At 42.9% G+C, this 22,500-nt stretch overlaps 1 protein-coding gene across 1 annotated transcript in view; it reads right to left on the minus strand.

Moving 5' to 3' along the window:
* The window catches only part of spata17 (spermatogenesis associated 17), a gene marked incomplete at both ends in the record, with an annotated part of 83,350 nt that overhangs the window by 10,497 nt on the left and 50,353 nt on the right, over positions 1-22,500 (minus strand). Inside the window, one exon of the mRNA XM_080433165.1 lies at positions 17,405-17,543. Coding sequence (XP_080289291.1) covers positions 17,405-17,543 — 139 coding nt within the window. The remainder of the gene's footprint in view (positions 1-17,404; positions 17,544-22,500) is intronic.

Consider the following 22,500-nt stretch of genomic DNA (forward strand, 5'->3'; position numbering starts at 1 on the left):
TTGTTTCCAATGAGGGCCTGTGAGCAATTAGGGGTTAAGAGTCTTGCTCAGGGACAAATTTCATTTCATCAACACATTTGCTGGCCTGGCCTGGAATCATACCTGGGGCAACCAGGGCCTCTGGCTCCCTAGGCGGGCTCACTAACCACTCAGCTATGGCCGCAGTACTGACTGAGCCATTGGATAGACAGAATTGGATTTCATGTGTGGTAAGTTATCATACAGCATGGGTTGCTTATTATATACATACAAGCTCATAACGCGTCACATTGTAGATCGGCTGTATGTGGTTACTGTAGGTGTTGTATTAATAATTACATCTGCAAAGTAACAAGTAACTAAAGCTGTCATATGCTGTAATTGTAGTAGAGTAGGAGTAACACAAATGGAAAGTAAAGTAAAAGTACCTCAAAATTGTACTGTGCTTTGTAAGCACTTGTATTGGTACTTGAGTAAATGTACATGTACACTTTTCAGCACCATTGAGGAGCCAATGACTGACAGGCTAGGTATCACCAGGTGCATTAATTGCTAGAGTACAGAGGGACATGGGTTGATATTAATGGTATTAACTCAAAATGTATATATCACACAGCTTAGATGTTTTGATTAAATCGGAGAGTGATGTGAAAAAAATCTGTAGTGTAAAAGTTGCATGTTCATGAAATGTCAATGTATATTGTGTCTTGTGTCTGGGTAGTTCAGTTGGAAGAGCTCTTGACTCTGAATCGCAAGGTCATGTGATCGAATCCTGGCAAAGGCAACACTGCATATGAGTAATCTGGTTCCCTGGTGTATAGAGCATGGTTACAGGTATAGACTCATTTGTTTGTTAATGTTGGTACCCTTTAATTGGCCATGGCCAATAGTGTGGCATTGGGCGCTTAAATTTAAATATTTGAAAAACTAAACATTATTTCAAAGAAAAAGCCACCAGGCCACTAATGAGTTGTGAGTGAAGACAGGTGTGATTGGTGATGAGTGAGAGCAGGTGAGAGGGGTGGATCCAATCCATGGGAATAAGGATATCCTCCTATAATTCTAGTAAGCTCTGAGACCAAGCTCTGAGACCAAACCTGTGAGACCAAACCTGTGAGACCAAACCTGTGAGACCAAACCTGTGAGCCCAAACCACTGAGCCCAAACCTCTGAGCCCAAAATGTTTCTGCCCGGTTCTCCTCAGTGCCTCTAGCTATTCATCTCAATTTGCGCACAGCCATTGACCATTACCATGTGCATGGAACTGTGCAGCCCCTTTTTCGATTACATCAAATCTCAGCTTATTATTACCGTTTATGTCTCATTATGTGTCAAACAATGGGAGATCACGCTGCGCAGGGTTGCCAGGTTTCGCGAGACAAACAAGCAGCAAGGTCTATGAAAACAAGGCCAAACGAAGCGAGCCCTACAAGCAACAAGGTCTATGAAAAGAAGGCCAAACGAAGCACCGTCACACATATACATTGCCTCTTGGAAAACAGCCAATCTACAAGCTCACAACGCGTCCCCACACCCACCTGCACTTTCACAACCAACGCCAAAAACACACTTCCACCAATATTGCCCCTAAACCGCTTACAATAGGCGAACATGGCAACACCAAAGTCTGTCACACCATAGACTCCGCCCACTCTGGGCCGGGGCGGGAGGCGGGAGGGGGCGGGCGACTAACATGCCTATGCCAGGGAGTCACATTTCATTCTACATCGTGGCTCCGTGGTGGTGTGTGTGAGATGATCGCACCACAACTTGGGTCCGCGCCCGTGTATGCGTGGACACGCACGTGCGCATGCGCGTTGGGGAGGCACGTGTGACATGTCACAATGTACATTATTTGTGTTTGCGCGACGCGTCGCGTTTACGTAAATCTCTCCACCAGAGACACAAAAGTTAATCTCATCTAGCCATTACACCATGTCGACTCTCCGAAAATCTGTACAAGCTAACGATAAGACCGTTCCACAATCTCGCCCCTAAACACGGTCGCTCAGGCTCGCACCGAACGGTCTGGGGTGAGCAATCTGCGCCTAATTGTCTCGCCCCTAAACACGGTCGCCCCGTATCGCAACGAATGGTGGAGAGCGTTTCTTTGTTAAGGACGCCCATACATTCTCCACTGTTGAATGTGCACCCTTTACGTGCATATCTGCATGCACATAATTATATTGTTGTTGTCAAGTTGAAATAATAGTTGTACAAGTTGTAATAACAGTGTTGTATAATTATTTTTGCTGTAGTAATCAATTAATTATAATATAAGTACAATGAATGACAGAATATATATGTATGTGTGTGTGTGTGTGTGTGTGTGTGTGTGTGTATATGCATATATGTATATGTATATATGTATGTATGCACAGTAGGACGTGCAATAACCCCACGTTTGCAACTACTTTTGCCTGCGCACTTCACCGGGTATGGTCTAGTAAGGATAATTCCTTTAACAGGTCCGCATATGTATTCATTGATACAGTCATGTTGTGTGCAATGCAATTATAATGAAGTCTACATGAGGTGGGATTCGAACCGGCAACCCCGTGGTTTCAAGGCAGATGATTAAGCCATTGGACCAACAGACCTGAACTGGTGAAAAGGGAGTTCACACAGATGACACACTTTCACGCAAATTGCTCAGAAATCCTGGGTTTAAATGTTTTTCAAACTGCTCGAAATTTTAGACAATCTAAGGGCGGAGCTTACTGGTCAAAGTGATAGATGTGTTCCTCATGAGTCAAGGCACATGTGTAAGCAGGTTTAATGGCTGACGGCCAAACGAGGCATGACTTTTGCCTGTTTAAAGTTTGCATTTTCAAAAAATTGCTATAGCGCCCCCCTTTGACCAATTGGAGTAAGATTGGTTTCAGTGATACTTGGAATGACCTTCTACATTATTGCAAAGTTTCAAACAAATGTGAGTCTGCATGAACGTGTTAGGGGCAGACGAATAATTGTCATAAAACTGCAATATTAATTGGCTCATAAAAGCTTAATGTTTTCACTTAGAAAAAATCCAAACCATGTTTTTGTCGGCATAGGTCCAAAGTACATGTGTAGACAGTTTTGTGCAGATTGCTCAAAAATCCCAGGAGGAGATAGATTTTAACTGCTTTTCATATAATTCAAAATGGTGGGAGATCTAAAGGTCAGAGGTCAAAATGTGAAAGTTGTTAGGCATGAGGAGACGCATGTGTGTATCAAAGTTTCATGGCTGTAGGTCAAACAGGGCATGAGTTGTACCTGTTCAAAGTTGGCATATTTCAATTGAGTGCTACAGCGCCACCCTTTGGCCAATGGTTGTGAGTTTGGGGTCTTCGCCGTTTGGCATAGCCCTCTACCATATTGCTGAGTTTCGTAAAAAGCGACCACGCGGTTGGGCCAGAACTGAAAAAACGGCGGAAGAAACAGAACAGTTTCAATAAGGCTTCGAGCCTGACAGGCCTCGAAACCTTAATTAGCAATACTTAACGAATGATTCACTTTCTTAAGAATTCTTGTTATTTAGGTATAATAATGAGCATGAGACCAACCAAACTTGTGACCATTCATAATCAATCCTGAACTTTATTTGACAACGTATCCTGTACTACTTGAAAGTAATACTGCACTTTATACACAACTCACTTTAGTATGTATATATTGACCTCTAAAATGCGGTCTTAGTGCAATAACATATGAGCCAAGTAAAAATGTGTGTTAGTCTTAGCCTTAAAAACAATGTAATGTAATGCACTCTATTGTCTGCTTGTTTTTATGATAATAAAGTTGCTATAATATCAGTCGTTCTCAAACTTTTTTCATGTCAAAATTATATGTATTTGGCCGCGGACCCCCATCTCAAAACATGTTGTTCCAGGGACCCCCAGAAGCAAAGATTTGAGTTACCAATGTTCGCTTTAAAAATATATATTTAAAGATTTTCACGAATTTTCACGATTTTCAAAAATAGCAGATCTACAAGCTCATAGTGCGGCACTCGGTGCCGTGCGATGAGCTTGTATATCTGCTATTTTTTGCGTTCCCGGTCTGAATGGGTTAACATGCGTATTAACAGTACAGGTAGTAAAGTCAAAGGTTATGCTAAAAGGATAACACAAAAAGCCCCAGAGATGACGGAGAACAATGTTCCATCGTTCTCCGCCCTCTCTGTCCTTTCTCCATCTCCTCCATCTCTGAGGAGACGGAAGAGAGTGAGATGGAAGATGGAGAGATGAGAAGAGAGAGATGGAAAGAAATGGATTGAAGAAAGAGATGGATAGGAGCAGAGAAAAACAGACGGTGGGCTGAGGGATGGGCCTGCAGCTGTAGGAATAGGTCTGGGATCAGGGTCTTTGATTGTGTGTGAGGGTGTGGAGGGGGTGGAACGCAGGGTGAGATTAAGACTTGGGCTGGGGGATGGAGAATTAAGGCCCCCAGCCTCAGGGTGCTATTACACATCTATAATGAGAAACAGAGACTTGGGGGGGGCGGGGGTTACTTCTCTTCAGCACCTCAACACACCTCAGATTAAATATGCAACAATCCGCATGCAAAACGGGCCTGAAGCGGCCATGTTGTCTAATCCCCCGTGCTGGGTGCGTTTCAACCAGGGTTAACAGGCTCATCAGTCAACACATGGCTGCTTAGTGCAGGACATCAAGGCCATTCCCAGCTTTAAGTGTTTGTGATTGCTTCCCCCCTTTCCCAGTCCCAAACCCCCTGTACACCCAACGAACCCATCTACAAGCCCCCACCCCCCCCCCAACCAGCATATATTAGTGTGCAGTGGGACCAGACATGCACACAAGCGTGCGTGCGCTCCAAACCGCTTAACGACACGTTTGTTTTACATACCTGTGCAAAACACATTTTGTGTGCCTATCCTCACACACTGGAAAGCAGGTATGCTTTCAGTCAACTCATAATACTGTGAATATTGACCCTGACAAGAAATTATATTAAAACAATTATCAGATGTGCAACGGATACAAACTTAAAGATATGCATATGTTAGGGAGTCACAGTTGCCAGGTGTACGTCATTTTAAAAAAAATATCTAGATTTTTTTCCTGAAACATAATGTGGCACCTTGTTCTTACTCGAAACAAGTGCATAAATATTAATGGAGACAAGACAGACAGACGACCGGAAGGAAGGACAGAGAGATAGATAGATATTGGTCTATTGTTCTATCATTGCCACACTTTGATTGGCTCATTAGACACACCTGCTACACACACTCTCCCAGTTGATCAATCAAGCACACCTGTTGTCAGTCACTTGCTGTGCACTTATCCTGCCCAGTTGTCTGGAGCAGCAGCTACACAGCGGCAGCCTCACCGCACGAAGATCACTCAATTACACACCCTGTCCCTCTTTTCATCATTGTGCTCTATTGTACCCCAGGTCCACTTGGGGATTTCCTTGAAGAGCTGGATACTCTTATCAGCTACTTCCTGGAAATAAATATTAAATGTTATTATATTATTAGTTCATATTAGGTTGGTATTGCACCATAACCCCACAGCTACAGTAGATAACTATAAATCGCTCCCTTCACCACCTTCAAAATCCTTGGACGTCCTGCAGTCATTACTTGAGTTGTCTGGGACTCTAGATCCATGGCGCTTCTTAAACCCTACAGGTAGGTATATTCTTTTTTTCCTTCAGTTCACCAGGCATACTCTATTGATTACTCTCCCACATCTCAATCCACTTCTCTCTCTCCAGTACATAAAGACATAAATAAATACCTTTCTTGACACCAACTTAACTCTGGACATGTCTGCTAGCACTGTGTGAGAAACTTTAAAGGCATTCTTACCTGGCCATATGATCTCATACTGTATAGCTCACTCTAAATCTAAAATCGAATCTCTTATTACAATTAGATCAGCAGCACTCATCCTCACCTTCTCCTGACCTCTGTAAACAGAGGCTCTCTCTACAAACCAAATTCAATTTACTTTACACTAAGCAAACAGAGAAATAAATTCCAAAGCAAAACACTCAATATATGAACATGAGGAGAAAGCCTAAAAAATATTTGCTCATCAGTTCTAACAATCAAAGGATTATTGGAATTCTATCAAAGAATGAGTCCATAAATCCTCTATCTGTGCCTGACATGGGCTCATACAGTTTCACATAAAAAGCAATCTAAGATTTATCCTGAGCTTGATCCAAATTGCAACAGATGTATGTCACATCGGCTTTCTTATTCACACTTCCTGGACATTTTATAGGACCTCTGTATTTGAGACAGATGTTTTTGGTGTTGTTCTAAAAAACATATCTTCATCCAAACAACAGGCTAATAACTCAGTAGCTTTTGCTTCTCTGATAAACAGCCTAATTCTATTGAAATGGATGCAAGAATGACCTGGCTTCTACAAGTTATGGCAGCCATTTATATCTCATGTAGAGTTTAAAACCGAAAACTCCCTCCCCTAACCTAAGTCTAGATTTGCCGGGTCTCTTGTTGGACTGTACAAGCTCCATTAAGCATGGACTTATGGATCGATGTTTTCTTCATATTCTTTTTTTGTTTTGTTATATTTTACTTCTATCCATTGTCCAATGTCAACACTTAATTTTGTATTGTATTATCTGACCTCTATGATATGAATTGTAAAACTTAATTAATTGTCTGCAAAAGCACCGCTGGTGTAATATGCTCATGTACAATTTTGTATTAAATCTAAAATCTATACATAAAGTTGTTAAAAAAAAACAAAAAAAACATCAACATCAACAACTTCAGACTGGTATCACTCCCTTACTTCCTTTCTGAAACTCTCGAACAAGTTGTTTCGAACAGCTCTCTATCTCACAAAATAACCTTCTGGATCCCAATCAGTCATGATTCAAGCCAGCACATTCCACTGAATCTGCAGCATTATACAGTCAACAACCAGCTTCTATACACCCTTTCTGACCTTGGTATCACTGGAGAGGCACTCAAGTGGTTATCCTCCTACCTGACGCAGCAGACCTACCTGGTTTTATGGAAAGGTTTACTTTCATCCCCCCATACCTTCTTATATCTTGACAGGAGTCTGTACTTGGCCCCCTCCTTTATTCCTTCTAGATGGGATCCCATTGCTCTTTCTCTGTTCACAAGCTCTCCTGTCACTGTTATGCTGATGTTGATCAACAATTCCTCTCTTCCCCTCCCTCTGTCACCAAGGTTGAAGAGCACATCGCTACATACCTGGCTGACATCTCATAGTGGTTGATTACCCAACTCCAAAAGCTCAACACAGACAAAACAGAGATTCTCATATTCCCTGGAAAGTCCTGCCCGCCTGAGGATCTTTCCATTTCCATCAACAACACCCCGGTGACTCCTTTTTCCAACTGCCAGGGACCTGGGAGTGGCCTGGACAGTCAGTTGTCCTTCAAGGCACACATTGCCACAGCCACTTGTTCCTGTATGATTGTACTGTAGTGTACAACACCAATTCAAAACATTGATGATGATCTACAAGGCAATCAAGGACATGGCACCCCTTTACCTTCAGGACATGATCCATCCCTAAACCCTTTCCTGCACACTTAGATCAGCTAACACAGGATCTCTCTCCTTCTCCTACACTCTGGCAAATGTTTCAAGTGTTGTAGACTCTTCTCCCTCCAGGCTCATAAGCTGTGGAATGACCAACTCCATAGTCAGGATTGCATACTCACTCCCCATTTTCCACCACATTGCTTATTTATTTTTTCATCGATGCTAGTTACAGTATACTATGCAGATGTATGCTGGTGGTTACTTCACATGTCTTATGCTGTTATTTAGATATAGTACATATACTATTTGCTTGTTGTTTAGACAGATACTAGGTTTGATGTTTACCTAACTTTGTAGAACTTCATTGGTTTCTTTTCTTCTATTTGAATGATCATTTACCCTGTAATTTGTTGACTAGGGTTCATGCCATATACACTAGCAGCTCTAGCAGTTTGTAAGTTGCTGTACATAAGTGCATCTGATAAATTCCTAAATTGTAAATTGTAGATAGAGTGGAGAAAATACAGATGACGCAAGCAGATTAAAAGCTGTGCTGTTGCTGTCAGAAAATATACTGTATCCCGTGTGTTTTTTTTATACCAGTGCTCTGTTAGTGTATGTTCTATTCTGTCAACTACATCGAGTGTCAGTCTATATACCCAAACATCATCTGCATTTCATACTATCACCAACACACTGCTGTCATGTTCTGGGGTAAGAGGTGTGTGTGTGTGTGTGTGTGTGTGTGTGTGTGTGTGTGTGTGTGTGTGTGTGTGTGTGTGTGTGTGTGTGTGTGTGTGTGTGTGTGTGTGTGTGTGTGTGTGTGTGCGTGTGTGCGTGTGCGTGTGTGTGAGAGCAAGCCGTGAGTGTGAGAGAGACAAAGAGGGAGAAGTTGCAGCCCGAGAACAAGTGAGAAAACAAGCAAGACAGTGAAGAGAAAGAGAGAAGAGACAGAGAGAGAAGAGATGTAAAGATAGAGAGATAGGCGCTGATCCTAGCATAGCATGCACCATGGTTCACTGGAGCATATCCACACTGGGTCAATTAAAGCTAAGGAAGCCTTATCTGGCCTGTCTGCCTGCTGCTCATTTCCATGTGTATAAAACACATGCACACACACACGCACGCACGCACGCACACACGCACGCACGCACACACGCACACACACACACACACACACACACACACACACACACACACACACACACACACACACACACACACACACACACACACACACATACACACACACACACACACACCTGAAAACATTCTCTCAATTTTCTCCTCAATTTATTTGCCAATCCCCCCATGTGTATAGCCCCTGTCACTGCTGACCCCTACTCTTTGGTCTTGGGGAGGGTATCCACATGGAGCCACCAGCCGCTTCGTCAGGGCGCAACACGGGCGCAGGAACATGCTATCCATCCCAATTCCACTCTCATTAGATGTCTTGCATTAGAAAATAAACAGCCCCAGAAATAAAATGCTCGCTTGAGCATAAGAGATACTGTACTTCTATCTGGGTAAGTTGAAGTCACCTAGAATGAGAGTAATGCCATGACAATTCCAAGTAGAAGCCATATTATCAGCGTAATACTGAAAGTTCTCACACATTTTAATGTAATAAATGATCAATGCCGCGCTTTTCATGAAAACGTTAAGAAGCCTGTACTAGGGCTGAGATGGTATGGAATGATTATAGTACCGCGGTGAAAAAGCAAGGTGTCAGTGTTTTGCACCCCCGATCTATATACAAGCAATGAAACACGTGAGCTTGAATAGATGGCCGATTTTCGGCAAGCGACAATGTAGTCCCATTAACCTCTTCCATTCTATAATCTTGTCTAGTTTTGTGGCTATTTACAATACAGCAGCTCCAAGATTGGATGTACTTGTTACCACAGCATATATAATACCCCCACAAATGTGACACATTGTTACCTCGTTCAAATTCACCCACTGCCCCAAGAATTGCCAGAATATGCAACGTATGATTTGGCTTATAACATCACAACATAAATGTTTTTCACATTTTCAAAAACAGTAGCTGGAAATAGCTGATGTGCAGGGTCACAATAGATCGCATTTGTCGGAGGAACTCCAGCAAAGCCACAGAGGTGGCAGGTGGCGTCTTGCTACAGGGCTTTCCCTACATAGGGAATTTGTGGGTGAAATTTCATTCCATCAACACAAATAAGTTGGATCTTTAGGACATCAAATTATTATCGATGAGCTGTCATTATTTAGCATTCTTGTTTATCATAAAGTTAACTTTCTGGGACATGATAATGGAGGTGAAAATATCAGTCTGTATTCTAACAATGCAGGTTGGCTTTAGCCTTTGTATCTCAATAAATAAGAGGTTTTTGCGAGGGTATATATCATTTCTAAGGTGTCTTAGACAGCTGATCTCTTTGCGCATTTGAGATACAATAACACATTAAAGTGATCATATTGTAGAGCGTTAGACAGCTCAGGAAGAGACAGAACTGAAGGTTTCGTTAGACTGATGATGTATCATCCATCTGAACGCTGCAGTCTGAGTGCAGCTTAAAGGATTTTAAGAGGCCTGCCTCTGTATCTTAATGCATCATAGTTGAGCATTTTAACAGGGTTACTACAGTGCTTTACTGAGCCAGTAAACACAAAGAGACAGCGCCTGATGGCCTGCTAATGACAGAGATGGCTGCTTGTGTTAAAGCATGCACCATGTCAAAGTGAGGACACATCACCTTCCTCACTATGATCTCTCTCTCTCTCTCTCTCTCTCTCTATCGCTCTCTCTTTCTCTCTCCCTCACACACACACATACACACACACACACACGATTATTATAATATTTCTTGAACAGTTTTATAGACATTATACAGCATTTCTGAAACCAGAGGAGATTCTAGCCACAGGTCTGACATTTTTAGCCAGGCCTGATGAAAACTGTGTCATTGAACATAAAGCAAATCAAAGACACATAACTTCTGATGATACATAATAATAATAATAATATCTATATCTGTTCTGACCCAACTGAGTAAATTACGTAATAAACTCAGCTTCGGGTGGCACAGTGGTAAAGTACTTGAAGACCACCGCAGAGTCTGTGAGTTTGAATCCAGTGCGGTGTATCTGGCTTTGTCGAGCGTCTCTATACGAACACAACCGGCCCGTGTTCGGGAGAGGGAAAACGGGTGGGGAAGGTGATATTTGCCAATGCGTACTTCTACGGGCTGGGAAGTGTTGGATGGGAGGAGTAAGACGGAGGCTCTACGTCCTCCCGGTGGGGGCTCCTCACTGACAGGTGAGCCAGTAGGATACAACAGCAGTGACAACACACAGAAATGTGTGTGGGGAAGAATCAATCGGCATACCGACGACATTTGGGGGAGAAAAAGGGGTCAAAAGGCATAAAAACCTCAGCCAGGCCAAACTCAAGCCCATTTGTTTGACTCAAGTCTTCCCAGCCGTTCAACTCTCTTACTATTACACCTAGACAATACAGTAGAGGATTTGCATTTTCAAAATATGTTTAATAATCTCATGAATGTGTCCTGGGCTTTAAGGCTTCTGGGTGAATCAGGCCTAATTTGTACTCCGTCGTATGACCGTGTCCCACACAGAAAATAGCAGATCTGCAATCGTATACAGTATGAATCAGGCTACAGTCACATATCTGTGTCACATGCGGCAGACACGTCAGCTTCCCCTTTCACTTTAAATGAGAAAAAAGCATTTGTGTCCCATTGCGGCACGTTGTAGGCACTAAAGCGTGTGAAGTCCGACGTGTGTGAAGAGTCTGGTTCAACATTGGTGAACCTTGATCACACACCAACCAATAGGACAGAGGCGCCGTGAGTTGACCCCACTGGGCAGCCATTTCGCTTGTAGTTTTCTTTCAGTGAGTCAACATTCAAACCCAAGCATGGGAAATGAATGTGTCTGATGGATCGGCTTGCCTTTCAGATATGTTGATGACTACGATGCATGTGACGCAGATCATGTGTGACCGGGGCTTCAGGCTTCAGAATGCAGAGCTGGTGGTGAAGATTGGGCCATGGGTTGGGCTAATTGATAAATGCGGGAGCATGGCAGAAGGAATGCTTTATGGTTGTGAAAATGAGTTTTACACACGTTGTAAAACAGTTATGGAAAATTCTCTCTCTCTCTCTCTCTCTCTCTGAGTCTCTCTCTCTCTCTCTGAGTCTCTCTCTCTCTCTCTCTCTCTCTCTCTGAGTCTCTCTCTCTCTCTCTGAGTCTCTCTCTCTCTCTCTCTCTCTCTCTCTCTCTCTCTCTCTCTCTCAGTCTTTCACAGAAATCTGGGCACTAATCCGTCTGTGGGCTGGCTCAGCCTGGCTGGCTGGATGAATAGAGATCACTTTAAGCACATGAACTCTAGCGTCTATATTTTGTCATAACAGGCAAACATTATGCGAAAATAGTCTATCTACAAGTTCCGTGTTGCAATTGGCTATTTTCTGTGGAGAGATTTGGTATAAAGGGGAAACAAGTACAGACCCCAGAGGGACCCCAGTCAACAAAGCATATATGGTTTAAGTGGTTAAAAATAGTATGGCATACATACAGTACACATCCCATATGGGGTAAACTTCCTGCAAGTCACACACACACACACACACACACACACACACACACACACACACACACACACACACACACACACACACACACACACACACACACACACACACACACACACACACACACACACACAGGCATGTTGTTCCCTTAACCCACCTTCCCTCTTTGTCTGTACGTGTGGTCTATTTTAGTTCAAGTATTAATTGCTGCTAATGAATATTGTTCCATTTAAAAGATCGCTCATATATCAGCAGTATGCATCACTGTGATGCATTATGGTTGAGACCATTAAGAGACTGTGTGTGGGTGTGTGTGCGTGTGTGTGTGTGTGTGTGTGTGCGCCGCGCGCGCGCGTGTGCGTTTGTGTGTGTGTGTGTGTGCGTGCGTGCGTGTGCGTTTGTGTGTGCATGTGTGTGCGCGTTTGTGTGTGTGTGTGCGCGCGTGCGCTCTCCTGTCCCCATTGCCTTAAGCTTTGCACCCTCCATGTAATAATGACAATAACAAAGCCTCGCTGCAGAGTGGCTGGGAGGGTGTGTGTGGAGGGGTGGCTGGGTAGAAGCATGGGGGAGTTAGGTAGAATAGATGAAGGACTTGGAGAAGCAATTACTGTGGCAACATTAAAACGTGTGTTTGTGTGTGTGTGTGTGTGTGTGTGTGTGTGTGTGTGTGTGTGTGTGTGTGTGTGTGTGTGTGTGTGTGTGTGTGTGTGTGTGTGCGCGCGTGTGCGTGTGCGTGTGCGTGTGCGTGTGTGTTAGCATGAGTTTTTGAAGTTGTGATGGGTGTCAGTCTAATTCGAGGGGAAGGGAAGGCTTGGAGCAGAATCAGATGCAGACGTGACCACTCACACTAGTGAACTTGATTAACACACAGCCTGCTAATTAGAACACAACACTGTCTGAAAACACAACTAGCACTGAATGGACAGACAGACGGACGGACAGCGGGACAGACGGAGAGACAGTCAGTCAGGAAAACAGACAGACAGACAGACAGACAGATTGATTGATCTTTTGTGGACGAAGAAAATGTGTTTCAAGTGGCATGAGGGTGAGTATAGGATGACATAATCGTTTGGGTGAAGTATTCCTTTAATTGGTCAAGAGCGTTGGGGGGCTAAGGCAAGGTGAAAGACAACACAGCCCTGTTGGTCAACGAATGTGTTAAAGGGAACGGTCTTGTAGAGTGTGTGTGTGTGTGTGTGTGTGCGTCTGCGTGTGCGTGTGCGTGTGTGTGTGCGTGTGCGTGTGCGTGTGCGTGTGCGTGTGCGTGTGCGTGTGTGTGGGTGGCCAGCATGGCCTGTGCTTGCCTGGATGTGCTGTCTGGGAACAAATATCATAGTATTCAATAATATAGAATATCAGCCTAGTGTCCAGGTTTGGGAAAGTGCTTGGAGGTCATCGGCTCTGTGCATACAGTAACTGTAGTCCCGGGTATCCATAAGGTGGCATAGGCTACTTGTTTCCTGTTCTGGCTCAGTGGCCCATGGTTTCATTTGATTGGCTCGGCAGCAGATTGTAACGGGAAACACACATGACGAGCCAATCAAATGAAGCTATGGGAAAATGAACGGGAACAGGAAACAGTATGCCACCTTCTGGAAACCCAGGATTACACTTATGCACAGAGCCTATTAGGAGCACGGCTGGATAACGTGGTTGGATGTCATGTCTGGAGGGAGGTCGGCCAGCCATGTTGATGACGATGATGATGATGATGATGATGAGTACCAGGGCAGAGCTGTCTACTCAACCGACCCTCTGAGCTCTGATGGGAAGCTACGCTAGCTACTGCTATAGCTGGGGGGGTAGCAAAGATAAGACCAACACTAATTACCACAGTGGAAGAGAGAGACATAGAAAGAGATAGAGGGGGGGGGGGGGGGGGGGGGGGGCACAGACATAATGTAAACAGAAAGGAGGAGAGAAAGAGGGTATAAACAGGAAAGCAATAACAAACAGAGACTTTTTGTGTCTTATGCATGTTTGTGTGTGTGTGTGTGTGTGTGTGTGTGTGTGTGTGTGTGTGTGTGTGTGTGTGTGTGTGTGTGTGTGAGGTCTGATGTGCTGTGAGTGACAGCGGTGTGACAGGCTTGGGCTGGAGACCATCATCATTATCTTCATCATCATCTTCATCAAAAGCATCAGCAGCAGCATTACCAGGGGGAGGAAGGGTGTGTGTGTGTGTGTGTGTGTGTGTGTGTGTGTGTGTGTGTGTGTGTGTGTGTGTGTGTGTGTGTGTGTGTGTGTGTATGTGTGTGTGTGTGTGTGTATTTTGGGACAGGCGGGGTTAGGCAAGTGGCAAGTAGGAAGCTGTCACTCTGAAGCACCCATCAACAGTACACATAGGAGACGACAGAGTTATGTATGTATGCACGCACGCACGCACGCACGCACGCACGCACGCACGCACGCACGCACGCACGCACGCACGCACGCACGCACGCACGCACGCACGCACGCACGCACGCAATGCTGATAAAAGTAGCATACAATACTGTACATTACATACACTGCACTGTACTGTTATGCTGATTACTTATATAGCTCCAAACCGTATTAAAGAGATAGTTCGCCCCCAGAATGACTTTTATTGTATCGATTAGTCACCCCATGGAGACTTGAATTCATGGATATTTTTTAGTTTTTGTCGCATTCCTAAGGCAATATTTTGATGACCGGCAGTGTTTCCGGTAGGAGACACAAAGAGTCTCCTTTGTGTCTCCTACCGGAACCGCTGCCTACCGGTCCACTGGTCATGAAATGCTTGGCTTAGGAAGGCGACAAAAAAACAATATCCATGAATTAAAGTCTCCATGGGGTGGCTAGTCGATTTTTGGGTGAACTATCCCTTTAACAATAGAATTTATAAGAAATGTTGAATTGTTCACTTCAGATCATTGGGCCATAAAGTATTCATAGATCCTACACAGTATACTGTATGTACATGTTGTGTTTGTTGGGATCACGGAAGTTAAATTGTGTTACCACATTGTGTAAAATAGTGCCAGCATATCTTCCATCCACTTACGCTGATATGTTGCGTGCTGTAGAAGCCCCGACGAGGACGCGCATGTAAACAAAGCCTGCGTGCGAGACGGCGGAGGGTCCCGACTAACGCCTGGAACAATAATATTTCTAACGCGATCCTCCATTGCAGAGTGATCGCCTATCGAAAACGGCTCATTTCCACCACGTTAAAAAGAAATGGAGATATTAAGCTTTTAGTCAAGGAGTTAACATTGGAGCGGCCGACCGGAAGCATTTTTGACATGGATCCACATCCGGCCTCTCCTTCTTGGATGATCCCAAAGTTTCGTTAGAGCGCCCCACGTGGGAAAAATATATATATTTTTAAATGGGCCAAAAACGGTCTGGACCGTTTATGGTCCAGTCCAATTTAATGAATTATTATAAATAATATGACTAATACAAATTATAATAATAATTTGTATAGTATACAGTATACAGTGCAAATTCACAGGAAGAAGAACATTTTCAATTTATCTATGTATTCCAAATAATCATTATCTTGACTAATTTGTACTGTACAGCTGGGGCCCTAACAGGTTTGTGAAATATTAAGTAAAAAGGTACAATTTATATTTAATCACATTTCTGTTCTTGCATACCTGCACAAAATAATAATAATAATAATAATAATAATAATAATAATAATAATAATAATAATAATAATAATAATAACAATAATAATATAATAATAATGACTGAAATTAAATGAAACAAAAATAAACTAAATATTTTTGTTCTCTGAAAAGGATCCCTGGCTAATAAGACAAATATGCTTTAATACATTATAATTGCCCTCTATAACTGAAATGTAAAATTAAAAACACCTTTTAATTTAGAAATAGTTAATCTTTTACTTAAGGGGGACACAATTTACAATTTACAATGCCCGTCACAAAATATTTCAGGTGTTTTAAATGTATTTATTTTTGTTATAGAGGGCAATTATAATGTATTTAGGCATATTTGGCTTATTAGCCAGGGATCCTTTTAAACTAAACAAAGATCTAAAAAAAATGATATTGTTGTAAACTTTGTAATATATAATATTATATGATCTATTAATAATAAACAACAGCTATTTGTTTTCCAGAAATGACCGTAAGAAGGTTTTTGGATTAAATTACAAAATACATTTCTGAGTTGTGGGAGGGTTGTAGGAGTATGGTTAGATTTTTACACCATGATTCAAACACACACACACACACACATGCACGCGCACGCATGCGCACGCGCACGCACACACACACACACACACACACACACACACACACACACACACACACACACACACACACACACACACACACACACTGACGACAGATGCATCTAATTTTGCACCAAAATGGCCCCTCCCCCTTCCCCCCCAGCCCTGCATTGAGCCGGGGGAGACCCCTCCACCCCTCCCTCTATTATTTGTCTTCTCTTCCTGGGGCTGTTGGTTCCCTGTCACTTCTCTCCTCTCCGTCACTCGCTACCTCTTTCTCTCTCCTTTCACTCCTCGTTTCCGGGCAATTGGCTGGATGGGGGGTGGTTTGGGTGGGGCTGCTGGGAACTTTGCGTGTGTGTGTGTGTGTGTGTGTGTGTGTGTGTGTGTGTGTGTGTGTGTGTGTGTGTGTGTGTGTGTGTGTGTGTGTGTGTGTGTGTGTGTGTGTGCGTGCGTGCGTGCTGGGAAGTGAGCTAATAAAGGATGGTGATCCATGAAAGGCCTTGAGCAAAGACACAGTCAATTACCTAATGCCTGGACCGCACCGCAGGGCACACACACACACACACACACACACACACACACACACACACACACACACACACACACACACACACACACACACACACACACACACACACACACACACACACACACACACACACACACACACACACATATGCATGCACACACCAGCACATACGAGCTCACACATGGGCGCACAGCCCCCCTCCACACACACACACTCATACACACACACACACACACACACACACACACACACACACACACACACCTCATTTACGTATACATAGAGGGTGGGCATCAGTGGGCTTGACTGGGAATTGCGTGCATGCGCGCGTGCGTGTGTGTGTGTGCGTGTGCGTGAGTGCGTGGGTGGGTGTGCATATGCGTGTGATGGGGAACGGCGATTTATTAAATTGCTGTCACTTTTGACAAATTTGTACGTCTGAAGTTGGAGGGTTCTGCTGCCCTCTCTAGAGGAGAGAGCAACAATGAATTCATTTAGGTATCTAATGTGTGTGTGTGTGTGTGTGTGTGGGGGGGGGGGTTGTGTGTGGAGCCCACCTCCTTCTCCTTAAGCCAGTTTGTCTCCTGGTCTCTGAAATGCTTGCTGCCGTAGTCTAATGGACGGAAGGAGGAAGAACTGTGGAGCTGTTTTTCGTACTTCCTGTTCCTCCGATGGGCCTTGGAGAACGGCAGGAACCTAGAAAGACATTGTAGACAGAGGTCAAAGGTTATGTGCTGGAAAGGTTATGTGCTGGAATCAAATCAAATTAAAATCCCACCACATATGTGGGTGACAACACATCATGTGACACAGTCATAGCAATTCAGGGGGATTTCAGGACTCATTTCTGCACAAAAATAGCATTAGATTAGATGGCCGGTGAGATATACAGATTCTTGCATCATTCACTCCAAATCAAAACTTAATTTGGGACAAGAATTGATCGATGGGGCCTGCCACTTTACAGGAGAGCTCAAAAACTACACCTGAAGTGTAATTTGATATAATACATATTTAGAATTTCAAGTACTCAGCTAAAAGTCACAGAAATATGTGTGAATATGAGAATAATACATGAAGTCAGGTTTGTTATCAACAATTTGACAACTCAAACTCAAACTTGTGGCTAAAGTGTCCGTCCTGAGATTGGGTGGTGCTACATGTTAAAGCGTGGAGATCTGCAATTTCCGGGGAGTGACACAGTTGTACGACAGAGTCTAAAGTAAGCATAAAACTGTCTAGACTAGAGTCTACTCCAAACAAGCCACAACCATCACATTTTTTAATGACTTTCTCCGCCATTGTCACGAAGACGCTCAAAAAACCCAGCTTTTCACTTGGAGTCAGTGAGAGCACAGCGCTATGAATTCCAGAACGACCAGTAAATATGCCCTCAGAGCATATTTACAAACGCAACCTAATTGATTGGCTCCACCTCTCCTTCAGGTACGTATTGCCTTTTGTTGACAATCGATTCACGTGCATCCAAACACGCATCCCTCTTTCAGCTTTAGTAGGCTCTCAACTGTTGTCACCCCTCCCCCCCACACACACACACACACATATACACACAAACAAAAAACTAAACTTTTTCTCAAACCAAACGTCCCACTATAAGATACATTTAAATAGAACAAAATTCTAATAGAAAGTGACGTGTATTGACTCTGTTATGGTCCTTTACATCTATATAAGACATCATGAATAACCCCTATCCCAGAATGCACTGCATTTGAATAGCTGAGCTGAAGTTAAAGGTATTGTAAGTTATACTTTTTGAATAAATTACATTTTTTGTAAAACATCTAAAGCTTTATATTCTTATACTGGTCTTGCTATAGAGTGTTTGTTCAGTAGCTGCTTGTATCTCCAGACCTATAGTGAATACTAAATAGGTGGGTCACAATTGTTCCCACCTGAATGTTCCAATTCCAATTTTGTCTACAATTGTTTATCTTGTATTCCGTATGAATTCTCTCACCTGGTTGGATGAAATTGGTATCCTGACCGGAAAGTGTATTTTCTATTTTCAAAAGAGGTGGAGAGACGGAGAGACCCCTGTTACTTAAGAAGCACAAAACATGCTCCCTTTTTTGTAGGGAAGCAGGCAGTCCTGGGTCTGAGCATCTGGCTGTAACAACACGGGTGGAAGACGTTGCTGTCCCATCAATTAATCGGACTACAAAAGTCACAGATGTCTAAAATAAAAAAAAGGTCACTTGAACATTTTCATTCATCTAAACACTACAGATCCCATAATCTGAGTCAAAAATGCTAATAAACAGCTTACATTTGGGAAAAGTGAAAAATCTACTTTGTCAGTACCTGGATATGCTAATGGTCAATGTGCAATTTCAGATTGATTGACCAGATAAGGAGAAAGATGCACGAGAATTGCCATATAACTGTATATAACTGTCCCTATTTGCCGTCCCCATTGGTCGTTACTCGTTATGTCATTGTAGCACACAGAGTACTACTGTGGGTTCTTGCCGACACAATTGATAAGACCATTTGTAATTAAAGCTTCTGCACTTTATTGACTACACAGACGTACTGGATTATATCGCGCCAAGTCTATATAGCCCAGCCTTGCTAGGTCTGCTGCCTGCTATGCATTTAAATCAATTCCTTTAAAACTTTTCACCGTTGAGTTAGCTCTCACTCTGCTAGTGTGTGTGTGTGTCTTGCCCCGAAGCCAGGTCCACCACACTACTATGACGCGGATACTACTATAATGAGGAGAGCACAATCAGACAATTGGAAACACCTGCTGATAAATTAAGCCTGGCACTGTTCCCGTGAGTCACTCCCCCTATCTCCACCCACAACATATTTTATAGTACGATTTATAGTAGGATGTCCGTATTCTGTCACTTGTTTACTTTCACTGTGCTGGCACGCACAACATCTACTACGTAGTTTAAAAAACATATTCCTTCACTCTTCTTTCTTTCTTTTTTCTGCAGCTCTGCAGATGACTGGTGGGTTCACTGGCTAACTTTATACAATCTCTCTCCCTGCCTCATACGTTCTCTCTCCCTTACACACACAACCTACGTACCTACTCGGATTGGCAACCAGGAGTAATGTTAGAGAAATTATTAATGTTATAGTTTCATTTTTACCCGACTGTTGCGAGCGGAGCTACATTGCAGTGCGCATACAGTAATATGCGGCACTGTGCCTATTATGCACAATGGGAAAAAATGCTGTGGATACGGAAAAGCTTACGGTATCGATACTGTGGTTGTTTGATACGGCGGTATACCGCAAAACCATAATCCCGAGATCCAAATGAATCTATTTACCAAGCTGAAGATTAAACACTTACACATGAATATAGTGTACAATGTTGGCCAGATTGTGGAATGTTAGATGTGGATCATTGTCTCCGCCGTAGGTGGAGAGTATGTTTTCGCTTCGTCCCGCCGTGTGTGAGCAAACATTGTTAGCCAAGCTACTGTAACATTGGTCAAGCTCCACGTGACACGTGTCAATATGTTGACACCAATTCCTTTGATTGGCTAGAGGGACGCATGACGAAATAAAATCCTATAAATAGGTGTGTCACTTCAAAAATCCGTTTACGTTTTTTGAAGTGAGGTAAGACAGGATCAATCAGTCTTGATTGGAACAGTACCTTCCAGTCCAAATCACCCGTCCGTGCGTGTGTGTGTCCCTCTGAGAACACCTAACATTGGTCAAGCAAAGGCGCAGAAGGCCAAAGCTAAGAAAGCATACTCATCTACAACAGTAACACAGAAGAGGACTATAGAGTTGAATTGATCCCACAACAACAAGGCCGAAGTCTTAATACTGTAACAATTGGCCACCTTGATCAAATACATTATGTAGCACTAGAGAAAACTGACATAGATCAAACACACCAATCAACTGCTGAAACTGTTCAAGACAACAGTGAAGATGAAGAAGACAGACAAGTATTTGAACAAACCAGTCAATTACAACCACTCCCATATGACACATTGCTTCAAGAAGAACATTCTTTAGATGCAAACACTACATATTCAGTCGCCCCTGCAGAACACCAAAAACCACGCACATTCTACCAACAGTACCTTGCAGTACAAATCAACCGTCCGTGCGTGTGTGTGTTCCTCTGAGAACACCTAACATTGGTCAGTTTTACGTGACATCACAATATGTAATATAAATATATAAATAGGAGGCTGAGATCACACAATGTAACTAACTCCCATTATGCAAACTAAAGAAGCAGCAAATGAGCGTGTGTGTGTCCCTCTTGAGAACACCTAACATTGGTCAAGCAAAGGCGCAGAAGGCCAAAGCTAAGAAAGCATACTCATCTACAACAGTAACACAGAAGAGGACTATAGAGTTGAATTGATCCCACAACAAGGCCGAAGTCTTAATACTGTAACAATTGGCCGCCTTGATCAAATACATTATGTAGCACTAGAGAAAACTGACATAGATCAAACACACCATTCAACTGCTGAAACTGTTCAAGACAATGAAGATGAAGAAGACAGACAAGCATTTGAACAAACCAGTCAATTACGACGACACATTGCTTCAAGAAGAACATCTTTTAGATGCAGACACTACATATTCAGTCGCCCCTGCAGAACACCAAAAACCACGCGCATTCTACCAAGACGACCCGTTCTACCAAGACGACCCGTGCTACAGGTCTGCTGGCGGAGACTTGTGCTCCGAGGAGCACATTTTCTAGTTAAAACATATTTTTGGGTGGTCTAGCCGCCCCTATAAGTGGGGTTGGGACACCTCATTAGTACACCCTTCGCTGTACTGTGATTGGCTCATAATTAGTACACCCCTAGCATTAGTACACCCCTAGCTGTACTGTGATTAGCTGACTCTATTGGCTGACTCTATTCAGCACTGTGATTGGCTAGCGAGACACATGATGAAACTAATAACCTATAAATAGGACTATGCACTTAAAAAAGAACACTTTTCTTTTAAGTGAGCTTCCATCACTGTGATGACCACTGTGATGACCACACCGCCCACTTCACACTGGGTGTGATTTTTATTACACATAATCATACACAAAATGTTACAAAAGATACTGGGACATGAGTCCTATGAGCTGCATTTTACTGAGGAACATGTACATTTATATATATATCTGGTCAGATAGATGAAAAAACTGACACATGGACGAAAAGTGGGGAAAATGCATTAAGGACACAAAACTGCACGTGGACTGATTTAGTTGATGAAATGTAAGACAATGAAGGACTTCTAAAAATGTGACTCCCAAACATAAATTGTTTTGTTTATTACATTTTTTGGGAAGAGTTTATATGTTTCTACATAGTTAATTGATGGTTTGATACATACATATATGTATGTATGTAAATATATAAACCTACTGGATCTTAGCTCTGCCTTTGACCCTGTCGACCACGTTTTAAACTAAGTGAAGAAGTTGGACAGACGTTTTTTGGTGGTAATTGGGAAGGCTTCCTCCTCTATGGTATTCCTCAGGGAAAAAATGTGGGTCCTTTATTGTTTACTATTTATATTCTTCCCATTGATAACATCATTCGTACACATGACATTCATTTTCACTGTTATACTGACCATTAAAAACTAGTATTGCAGGCAATGTGTCCCGCCTTTTTTCACGTCTCTTCAA

Source organism: Gymnoscopelus braueri (genome assembly GCF_963280865.1).
Source record: "Gymnoscopelus braueri genome assembly, chromosome: 1".
In the NCBI taxonomy this organism is placed as follows: domain Eukaryota; kingdom Metazoa; phylum Chordata; class Actinopteri; order Myctophiformes; family Myctophidae; genus Gymnoscopelus; species Gymnoscopelus braueri.